Source organism: Populus alba, chromosome 2, assembly GCF_005239225.2.
Source record: "Populus alba chromosome 2, ASM523922v2, whole genome shotgun sequence".
NCBI classification, from domain to species: Eukaryota; Viridiplantae; Streptophyta; class Magnoliopsida; order Malpighiales; family Salicaceae; genus Populus; species Populus alba.
This window is the reverse complement of record NC_133285.1, coordinates 17,852,782-17,864,946: the sequence shown is the minus strand read 5'-3', so window position 1 is coordinate 17,864,946 and position 12,165 is coordinate 17,852,782. Positions and strand designations below refer to the sequence as shown.

Genomic DNA, 12,165 nt, shown 5'->3' with positions numbered 1-12,165 from the left:
GTAATGTATATAAAGCTTTAGCCATATGATATAACTGAGTACAAATTTTGGTAGAATAACAAAAGAGAGAGAGAATGAATATATGGAGAGAGAAAAAGTGAAGAAGAAAGAAATTAAGAAACAAAAAGAGGAGATTACAAAAGAAAAAAAAAAGGAAGGAATACCTCTTTAATTGTGTTTCATGTTTTTTGTTTATTTTTTTCTTATTTCAATTTTCAAGTTTCATGTTTGTTTCTTTTCTTTAACTTTCATGTTAGTTTCTCTCCCTCTCCCTCTCCCTCTCCCTCTCCCTAATCTATATTTTCTACAAAATTACCCTTATATTTTTTTTCTTGTATAAGACTAGAAAAGGAGGCAATTAAGACAAAACATAAGTCCTTTCTTAAAAAAAAAAAATAGAATTTAAAGAGACTTTCATCAGGAAACGCCTTTATCTCATGTCGCCCATGCACAAGGTACTCGCCTAGGCGACACCTCTTTAAACTCCATCACCTTAGGCTAAGAAAGGCGTCTTGGCCTCACCTCACCTTTGGTGCTTAAGTAAGCATCTAGATGCCTTGTGACAACACTGTATGGGACCTTCGATGCTTAAGTTAGTAAAGGTAGAATGAATAAAATGTGTGTGTGTGAAGAGAGTTTGTGTGGAGCAAAGAGAGTAATGTATGGTGTGAGCTTTTGTGAGCCCTATTTAAGCTTGTCTTCTTACCTCATCACTTGTGATATTTATAGATACTGGAAGTCATATAAGCTTACTTGGTGGAGAGAAAAAAAAATGATGTTATTGTTTGAGATCTTGAAAGGTTTAGTCATTAGTTGTTGTGTCACACTTGTCATTAGGTGATAAGTTGGTGCTTAAGAGTAAGGGATTGTTGGAAAGGATGGCTAGGAAATCAAGTGCAGATAGGGATAATTATTGGTGAAATGTTGGTCTGAGATAGTTTGAGAGAGGTTGTTAGTAGTAAAAGACTGTTACAATCATAAGAGTGGGGTGTAAGAATCAGGCTGAGCACATAGAGGGTGATCATTATAGGCAAAATTGCATTATGGTGTGTAAAGTAGTTATTGACAAGAGATGATGGTCATTACAGGCTAGAAGCAAGAGTGGTTTGGCCTAGGAAGATAAGGGCTAAGTTGAGTCAAGATTGGAGTGGGTTTGGTTGGAGATGAGAAAGTTTGGTTGGGCTTAAAAGCGTTAGGCTAGGTTAAGGAAAAAAAACAGAGGTTAAGTTAGGGTTAAGTTAGGCTAGTCTTCTTTCCTCCTTTCTTCTCTCATTTTCCCAACTTAGTCTTGGTTGGGCTAGCTTCTATCACTTCTCTTTTCCTTTCCTTCCCCCCCTCTTCTCCTACTTTCTCTCTTTCTTCTTCTTCTCCCTTTCTTCTTCTTCCCCTATTTATTTTTAGGCTATTGGCAGGTTTGGTTGGGCCATGCCAGGTGTCGCGGGGGCGCTCCGACATGACGTCGTCTAGTGACACTGGCAACGCTTTGTTGTGCCTCCTGTGTGAGGTTTTGTATGTTGGGAAAGGTTTTTGGATTTAATCATAAAATTATGATTAATTTTTAGGAGTCGCCACCTAGTATTATGGTTACTAGGAACCTATGGTCTGCGGGAGTCTGGGTAAGGGACTAGTTGTGCAAGGGGAAGACACATCACCCCTAGTGCACCCTACCTAAGGTAAGCTTCATTATTGTTTGATTGTTTTTTCTAAGTCGAGTTGGTCTTTTCTAAGGTTCAAGGCAGATCTCTCTTATGAGATAGTCTCTACCTTATTCGATTAAATCCTAACCATTCTAAAGTCTACATTTTTATACTTTGTATCTTTAATACCCGAGGGTGTACTTTACTGTGTAATTTTACACCCTGTAAATATTGAAGTCTACATTTGGATCCTAAAAAAAAGATTGGAAAAAGATTTTTGACATGTTGGCCAAATCCTAATGGATAATCATAAACTAGTTATAATATCCATTTTTTTTTATGAAACATATGCTTGGAAAAATTTTAGAATTTGGCCGTATGCAACAAAATAATTTTTTTTTTTTTAATATTTCGAAGAAAACCTGGTATTTTAATACCAGATTTGTATCTTATAGTGTAAGTATACAATCCAATATTGATAGAAAAATATTTGAGAAAATTACAAATTTTTTGAAAGGATTTTTGAAATTTTTTGGAAAATTTTCATTTATTTTATTTTATTTTTATTTTTAATTATATATTAAGTAATTAAATATATCAAAGCATGTGGGCTGGGCCTAACACAAACCTAGAAACAAGTGTGTTGATTATAGGCCCAAAATGTCCGGCCCAACATATTTTTTTTCCTGCATTTTAGGGACGGACTGGACCCGACCTAGCCAACTAGGCTGGGCTAAGGCAGGTCCAGCCCGAAGCAACTTAGTCACTGGGTAGCCCAGTGACTATGCTGCAGGAACAGTGCAACGTGAATTATAATTCACATTGCACTATTCATATGCAGCGATGGCAATGAAGAGAAGAAGAAGAAGAAGAGAGGAGGGAGACTCACCTGGCGCTGAAGGAGCTGACGGCCTGACTGGTGGCGCACAGTGCGACTGGAGGTGGTGAGGCTGGAGGCCGGTTATGGTCGCAACTGGAAGAAGGAGAAGAAGACGCCTGCAAAGGAGAAGGGAAGTTCACGGTTGGAATTGTTAGAGCGGTTGAGGAGAGAGCTATTGTCCTGGCGGTCTTTGGGAAGGTCAAAAGCTTCTGGGCAAGGTGGTTGTTATTGCTGCTGCTCCTAGGGTCGCGGTGGTAGAGGAGAAAAGTTGTCATAGAGAAGAGAGAGATAGAAGTGGTGCAACCACCGCGTGTGATGTTTTGATGGCTGCTTGAGGTGGAGATGACGGTGAGAAGACGGGTGATGATGGTGGTGGTGGCTGAAGGCCACGACAAAGAGAGAAAGAAGAGAAGAGGCTAGTTGTAGGAAAACTGGGCAGGGAAGGCTGGTTTTTGGCCAACTTTGCGTTTAATTTTCTTCCCCCTCAGGTCATCAACAGAGCTTCTATTTATAGGCAGTGGAAGAGGGTAATCTCGTATGCACCGGGGTAAAATTTAAGCCTTTGACTTGGTTGGGAAGGATCCCAATCGTTTGTTCAAAGTAGCCTCCCTAATTTGTCAAATCTGTAGGTAAAGGCTGCCTGAGTTGACCTCTTCACGCCATCGCTGGCGTCGTCGTGCTATCATTCATCCTGAAACGTTCACATGGGATTGTAGAGGAACTGCAGAAGATTTGTTTCGTGAAAGTTTTGTTCGATTTAATGGAAAAATCAAGCATTAAATGCACCTGCAAAGTTGGCTCCCATGCTGTTTCTTTCGGGTAAAACGGGGAAGACAATGAACAGTGACCAGACGACGCGTCGTCTGGTCCTCTTTTTTTTTTTTTTTACGTGAAACGGAGCCGTTTTGGATTGAATTAAAAATTTTAACTGATTTTCAATTTATTCCTCCATCTTTCAAATGATTTCAATTGAACCCCTAATTGACCCCAAGCTTTTGATTTAATGCAATTAAGCCCCTGATGAACTTCAATTAGAACCCCGAAGTTACGCGCCTTTTATGACATAGTCCTTGGTCTCAGATTTTATCAATTTAACCCTTAATTGACCATTAAACTTTCAATTTCTTCAATTTCACCCCCAGATTTTTGTCAATGAAGCTCCTCAATTTTGGTGCCTTTTGCATATTGGTCTTTGGCTCCGAATTTCTTCAATTTAGCCCCTAATTGACCCCAAAACTTCAATTTTCTTGCAATTTGGCCCCTAATTTAAATCAATTAACTTGGTACAAATTAAATTTGGTCTCTTAAAATTTCAATATTCTCAATTAAATCCAAATTAAGCTCCCAAACTTAATTTTTCACCAATTAAGCCTCAAATAAAATTAATTTGACCCATTTAAAGTATAATTAAGTGCTTACACTTAATTAAATCCCTCAATTGGACCCTAATTAATTCTTAAAATTTAATATGGCTCATGATTAAATCAAATTGGCCTAAATAAAATTAATTTGACCCATTTAAAGTATAATTAATTAAGTCCTGACACTTAATTAAGTCCTTTAATTGAGCCAAAATTAATTCTCAAACATGATTAAAATTCAATTTGGCCTATGATTAAATCAAATTGGCCTGTTGAAAATTTAATTATGTCATTGGACTTAATGTTTATGCAAATTTGTCCAATAATAATTTGATTTGACCTTGAATTTGTATTTTTCTCCATATTTGGGCATAATAGGGTATAATTAGGCCTTGAATTTTCTCTAAAAATTACAATTTGATTTTTTCTATTTTTGTAGCCCTCCTTGATCTGTTTTCTCCATATTGCCAACCTTCATTTTATTTTTTTTTTTTTGAAAGAGAAATTGATTTTTGAGGAATAACCCAGAATTGGGTTATGACTGTTGCCCCCCTCTTTAAAATGCTTATGATAGATAGTCTCGCAAGAGACTTTAGATAGTAAGCGTTGTAAAGAAGAAAAAGAAGAATGAGAGATGATGGACTCATCATATTGAGGAATGATGAATCCTTATGGAAGTATTTGTAGTGAGGGCTAGAAAGCACACTCAGAGGAGGTAGGGTTAGAAAACACACTACCCAAAGTGGTCGAGGGCTTTAAGGCGCACTCCAAAGGAGGTAGGGTTAGAAAACACACTACCCAAGGTGGTTGAGGGCTCTAAGGCGCACTCAAAAGAAGGTAGGGCTAGAAAACACACTACCCAATGTGGTCGAGGGCTCTAAGGCACACTCGAAAGGGAAGGAAGAAAAGGCTATAAAGCGCATTAATTGAGATAGTTGAGGGTTTGAAGACGCACTCAAATGGAAGGAGGTAAGGTCAGGAAACACACCACCTGAGAGATTATGGTTAAAAGGCACATATGAAAGGGATATAAGGCTATAAAGCGCAATACCAAAAGCTGAGGGATTAGGGACCCACTTGAAAAGAGGTAATGCGTTATGATAATGGGACACTAATATGCTAATGGTGATAATAATGCATTGATGATCAAGATGCATGTATACTTACCTATAAAATATAGGTCCCCTTTCTTCGCTGATTTTCCATCTTGAAAATTCGAGTCTCTGCAGTAAGCTTTAATGGCCCTTTTATTTCTGGCTTACTCGAGCTACATCTTATGATCTTAACCTCTGGGAAGGGTATGAACATATTTTTTTTTCCACAAACTTTTATCTGAAGGATCATCATATCTTCGGGAATCATGGAACCAACCTTATGTGTTTTGCTAAATTGCCCCTTAGTTTGATCATGTTCGCAAGTATTTGTTTGGGGTTTTCTTTAGGGATAAGTTTATGTGAAAGAAGATTTGGTTATTTACAAGGAGTTGTCTTCATGAAAATTTTTTGGAATTTCAAAGTATTCCGAAAAATCATTTTTATGTTTGTTCAAAACAAACTTGTTCTGAAAAATTCAAGCGATTCTCATGGATAGGTTTGCATAAGTGTTGTTTTTGGTGAAAATATGAAGTGATGTTTTGTTGGTTAAAAAGGTTTTGAGATTCAATCCGAGGGTTTCAACGAATCATTTTTCAAAGCATTCATTTTGATTGCATGAATAATGACTTGCATGGGAAAGCATTGCCCATCGATCCAGATTGCCTGCCTTTGATTAGAAAGGGCTTAGTTGGGCATGTAACGTAAGCTTAGGCTTTTGATTATGAAGAAAAGGATATTTATAGGCTCAAAAAGTGTTTAAGGGATTTCAAGACTAAGGATCACTAGTGCTTATATCCCAAACTCTCTTTTTTTAATTTCTGGACTTTGGAATTGATTTGCAAAATGGTCCATGGTGCCCCCCCAATGTTGAGCTTTTTCTTCTTTTGGTTTTGAGCATCATTATATTAGCGATTTTTGTGGCAAGCTCAAATCTTTTTGGAATTCTTATATGCCCCCCAACTTTGTTTGGGCACTTTTGATTAATGAGGATTTTGTTTCATGCCTCCCAGTGTTATTTGGGCACTTTTATCATTTGAGGAATTTTTATGCCTTTCAGGGTTGTTTGGGCACTTTTATCATTTGAGGACTTTTTATGTCCCCTAGGGTTGTTTGGGCACTTTTAGTCATTATTTTTTGCACTTGCCCCCAATGCAGGGTGTGATCTTAGCCAAGGTTATTTTTCAAGAAATATGTATTAGGCTCAAAAAGGGACTGCAGGGGATTTTTAGACTTTCTGAAAGAATGATCAAAGATGGCCTTTTTTCATGTCAAACACATGCATTCAGAATCGTCAAGCTTTGCTTTCTCTCATGTAAATATGCAAAAATAGTTTCTCATTATTCATGCAGCCAAAACTCAACTTTAAGGTTATCTCATAGTGTTCAGGTTGTCTTTCAATTTTTATGGGTGTTAGGATATCACTTGAATTTTCAGAATTTATTTGTTCAAGCAAACACCAATTTGATTTTCTTTTTATTAAAACTTTGATTTCCCAAAAATCGTTGTGAAAACATGAGATCATGCATAGTTTTTTATAGGGGAAACACACTAAAGAACTCTTGGCCAAACTTCAATTTTATTGATTGATAAAGGTAAATACATCAAGCATAGTACTTCTTTACAACATCTGAGTTTACAGGTTTGGGCAGATCCTTTCCATCCATATTAGTCAAAATTAAGGCCCCTCCGGAAAAAAGCTTTTTTCACCACATATGGTCCTTCGTAGTTTGGTACCCACTTACTTTGATCTTTTCCTGATGCTAGTGAGATCTTCTTTAACACCAAATCCCCCTCCTTAAACACCCTTGGTTTGACCTTCTTGTTATAAGCCTTTGCTATCCTGCTCTGGTATAACTAGTGATGGCAAATAACTACTAGTCTTCTTTCATCGATCAAATTTAGCTACTCAAATCTTAACCTTGCCCATTCTGATTCATCCAATTCTACATCCTTCAGGATCCGCAATGATGGGATTTCTACTTCTAGAGGCATAACCGCCTCCATTCCATATACTAAAGAATACGGATTTGTAGAAGTTTTAACTGTGATGCAATACGCATGAAGTGTGTATGGGAGCATCTCATGCCAATCTTTGTAAGTGACCACCATTTTTTGGATAATCTTCTTGAGATTCTTATTAGCTGCTTCAACTGCCTCATTCATCTTCGGTCTATAAGGGGAAGAATTGAGTTGTTTAATCTTCCACTTGGTGCATAGTTTATCAATTAGCTTCCCATTGAAATTCTAAGTGTTATTAGTTACCAATTTTGCTAGCAAACCATAACGACAGATCAAATCCTTTTCAATGAATCTCTTGACTACTTTTTGTGTTACATGGGCATAAGAATTGGCTTCTACCCATTTAGTAAAGTAATTGATGGCCACCAGAATGAATCTATGCCCATTGCTTGCTTTAGGGTTGATTGGCCCTATAAATCCAAACCCCACATATAAAAAGGCCAAGGTGAGATCATACTGAACAGAGGTGTTGGAGGCGCATTTATTATATCACCATATATCTGACACTTATGGCATCTTCTAACATAGTCTATACAATCTCTTTCCATAGTCAACCAAAAATATCCCGACCTTTGTATTTGCTTTGCCATTTTATGCCCATTAGCATGTGTAGCACAAATCCCTTCATGGACTTCTTTTAATGTTTGTTCAATATCATTTTCATTCAGACACCTGAGTAGAGTACCATCAAATGACCTTTTATATAAAATTTCTCCATCTAAGTAAAAATTTATGGCCATTCTCCTCAAAGTCTTTTCATTTGTCTTGGAAATCCCTTGAGGGTATTCTCAATGTTGGAGAAACTTCTTGATGTCACTATACCATGGTTTCCCATCTGGAGATTCTTCAATTAAGCAAAAATGGGCTTGGGAGCTTTAGACTTCGATAATCCCTTGAGGGTATTGGCTGGATCTTACTTCTAATATCGACTTGTGTCATTGAAGCTAAGGTTGCCAAGGCATCAGCAAACTGATTCTTATCTCTACTTATATGGGTGAATTTGATCTCTTTAAATTCATTGGCTAGCCTCAAAAGATAATTTTGGTACAACTTTAATTTCTCATCCTTGGTTTGCCGCTCATTTTTGACATGGCAAATGATTAGTAAGGAATCCCTAAAGACCTCAAGCTTTTTGGCTTTAAGTTCTAAAGCAGCTTCCAGGCCAATAATGTAGGCTTCATACTCGGCTGTATTATTGGTACATTCAAACAATAACCTTGCCGAAACAGGATACTGCTTATTTTCTGGGGAAATTACTACTGCTCCTGCCCCATTTCCTGATATATTTACTGCATCATCAAAGTAAAGGGTCCACGTATAGCTTTCCCCATCTCCATCCTCGATTACTATCACATCTTCATTTAGGAAGTCAAAGTTTAGAGGATCATAGTTCTTCATGGCATGGTCTGCAAGATGATCGGCAATTACGCTTCCTTTTACAGCTTTTCTTGTTATAAAGACAATGTCATATTCTGCCAACAACACTTGCCACCTTGCTATTCTACTTGACAGGTACGGTTTTTCATAAATATACTTGAGTGGATCTAATTTTGAAATCAACCAGGTTGTGTAGTACAACATATATTGCCTGAGTCTTTTCGCACTCCAAACCAGGGCACAACACAACCTTTCAATTGTTGTGTATTTCGACTCACAGTTATTGAATTTTTTACTCAAGTAGTAAATGGCTTGCTCTTTCCTTCCTGGCTCATCATGTTGTCCCAACACATAGCCCATAGTTGTTTCTGTTACTGTCAAATACAAGATCAATGGCCTTCCTGTGTTGGAGGTACTAGTAGTGGTGAATTTTGCAAATACCTTTTTATTTTATCAAAGGCTTCTTGACAATTATTGTCTCATACTCCAAGATTTTTCTTCCTGAGCAAGCGAAAAATTGGCTCACAGATCACTGTTAGCTGAGATATAAATCGAGCTATGTAATTTAAGCGCCTAAGGAAACTTCTTACTTCTTTTTATGTCTTAGGTGCAGGCATCTCCTGAATAGCTTTGGCTTTGTCAGGATCCACTTCTATTCCTCGATCACTTACTATGAAACCCAATAATTTTCCTGTTTTTACCCCGAATGAGCATTTTGTAGGGTTCAACTTTAATTGGTATTTTTGCAGCCTTTCAAATAGTCTCCTTAATACTTGCACATGATCTTCTTCCTTCTTTGATTTTCCAAGTATGTCATCCACATAAACCTCCACTTCTCGGTGCATCATATCATGGAATAGGGTGACCATTGCCCTTTGATATGTGGCTCCAGCATTCTTCAATCTGAATGGCATTACTTTATAGCAGAATGTCCCTCAATGTGTGACAAAGGTGGTCTTCTCTTTGTCTTCTTCCGCCATTCTGATCTGGTTATAACCAGAGAATCCATCCATGAAAAAATATGTAGCATTTCTCGCAGCATTATCAACTAGAATGTCTATGTGGGGTAAAGAAAAATCATCTTTTGGGCTCGCCTTGTTCAAATCTCTATAGTCCACATACTCTCGGATCTTGCCATCCTTTTTTGGGACTACAACCACATTAGCTACCCACTAAGGATATTGGACCACATCTAAAAATCCTACATCCCACTGTTTTTGAATCTCAGCCTTTAATTGAGCAACATGTCCAGGCGCATTCGTCTAGTTTTTTTGCTTAACTGATTTGCTTCCTTTTGTTAAGGGAATTTTATGTACGACTATGTCAATATCTAGATAGGGCATATTTGCATAAGTCCAGGCAAAAACATCTGCATATTCATGTAAAAGAGAGACCAGTCTATTTCTTTCTTCAGTTGTAACAAGGGTGCCAATCTTTAATTCCTTATTTTCTTTCTCGTTTCCCAAGTTGATGACTTCTAGTTTCTCACTAGTAGGTTTCCAGGACTTCTCGGAGTATTCTACTAACCTAATAAACTCTTTTATATCCTCTTCCTCCCATTCTTCATCGCCCATTGCAACCATATTATCAAAGTTTGCCAATTATTCTTAGTGTTGTGGTTTTGTGAATCGATGGAACTTTCAGGATTCCTGAAAGTGCAAGGTGTTGATGTAGAACAAGTAGCGGAAGCACACATGCTCAAGAGGGATCACCCGAAATTCAAAGGCAACTGAATTTTGGCAGCCGGGGCGTCGAAGTCAGAATGCCTCGAAACTCATCGAGTCAATGCGTTTCGCCGTTTGCGAAGGAAATCAGGGCATAGGCCCTGATGTACACCAATTTTTGGCCAAATTCCATCGTTGTGGCCCCGAAATCCTCATTTTTGCCATTTTTAGGAAAGTTTCATTTTAGCCATAGCTCTTGATTTCCGAGTCCGAATTGACTTTCATTAATTCCTGCTTGCTCAGGATTTATAGGCCTTTCATATTCTGCATTTATCTCAAATTTGCCATTTATGGTAAATTTAATGTTTTGTGTCGTTTCCTTATCCGTCATGGGTTAGGTTAGGGTTTTGCTTTAAATACCATTGTAAAGCCTTTGGCCGGGGGTACCTATTGATTATTGAATAAAAAACCTTGAGTTTTCTGAGAGTTTCTCTCGTTGTAAATCATTTACGGAATATTGACGTTGGTAGTATTCCTTTACTGTTTTCTGCTACGTCAATTGGTATCAGAGCACGGATTTTCCAAACTCGATGGCGAATAACGAAGCAGGAGATGAAAAATCTATTGGCGGAGACCATGGAGTAGAGGCCTTGTGGGCAGCAGTGGAGGAGACGCGGCAACAAGTAGCGCAGATTCGTGAGATGCTTGCTGTCGGGATTAACCTCAACGCCAATAACAGGCCACCAGTTAACATGGCTCGCGTCGAAGGAATTGCCAGAGGCCAACCTGTTGATAGAAGACGCAATTCAGCACCTCGCATCCAACCTGACAGCGAGGATGATTCAGATTAAGAAGATGACATGGGGCACGGTTTACCTCCACCTGTGAGACATCCGAAGGAGCAAGATGATTATCGCCTGAAAGCAGATCTGCCCAGTTTCAATGGGAATCTGCGAATTGAAGATTTTCTTGATTGTGTTACCGAAGTGGAGTGATTCTTTGAGATGATGGAGATACCATAAGAAAAGATGGTGAGGTTTGTAGCCTTCCGATTGAAGGGAGGGGTTACAGTATGGTGGGATCAATTACAGAAGAATCGGCAGCGACAAGGAAAGGCGCATGTAAGGACTTGGCGTAGGATGAAGCAACTAATGATAGGGAGGTTTCTGCCACCAGATTATGAACAATATCTGTTTCAATTACTTCAAGACTGCTCACAAGGATCCAGATCTGTGTTTGATTATACTATGGAGTTCTCTACACTCTTGGAGAGAAACAATCTTAACGAGATAGAGGGGTAGCGCGTAGCCAAGTATATGAATGGATTGAAATCGTCATTGCGAGATAAGATTGGGTTATAGGTGGTTTGGACTATGGAGGAAGCTCATAATCTGGCATTGAAGGCTGAACTGATGGAGCGAATAGGAGGAATCTCAGGGTTTTGTCGAAACAATCCAGAGTCTTCGTTTAATACCAAAGACAAGGGTGGCAATAGCAGACAAGGGTGGCAATAGCAGCCAAGCAGGCGTGTTGAATCAGAACAAAGAAGGAGGCAGCAACAGCAACCAAGCAGCCCAAGACAACAAGAATATACCCAGAAATCCAAATCAGAACACGAACACGAACACGAACTTGAATCCTAACCCTTACCGCCAGACCTGCACCTGGAGTCTGTTATCACTGTCGGAAACCTAGGCATCTCTCTAACACTTGCCCAGATCATCGCAAACTTGTCAACTGGATCGAAGGGGAAGAAGGGGATCCAGAGGCTGCTGGAGATGATGCAGGGGAGGATGACTGTTATGAGGGGGTAGAGTTTGCTGAGGAGGATGGAAAATGAGTCAACTGTGTAGTGCAACAAATATTATACACTCCAAGGCAAGAGGACGCAAGACAGTGGAATAATATCTTCCGCTCATACTACACCGTAAGCCAGAAGGTGTGCGACTTTATTGTGGATAGCGGGAGTTGCGAGAATTTTGTTGCAAGGGGCCTAGTTGAACACTTAAAGCTACCAACCGAGAAGCACCCAACTCTATACACTATCGGCTGGATCAAGAAACGACCCACGGTGAAGGTAACTGAAATCTATCGCATTCCTATTTCCATTGGAAAAATATATAAAGATGAAGT

General features: G+C 38.8%; 1 protein-coding gene across 1 annotated transcript; it reads right to left on the bottom strand.

The window, feature by feature from the left end:
• Window positions 1-7,837: 7,837 nt before the first annotated feature.
• Window positions 7,838-8,728, bottom strand: LOC118032015 (uncharacterized). The gene has a single exon (XM_035036574.1). It carries the CDS (start codon window positions 8,726-8,728, stop codon window positions 7,838-7,840), a length of 891 nt encoding a protein of 296 aa, XP_034892465.1.
• Between the last annotated feature and the right edge of the window lie 3,437 nt (window positions 8,729-12,165).

Coding starts and splice junctions, on each gene's coding strand:
- LOC118032015 (XM_035036574.1), bottom strand. CDS start 8,728: ATGGGCTATGTGTTGGGACAACATGATGAGCCAGGAAGGAAAGAGCAA.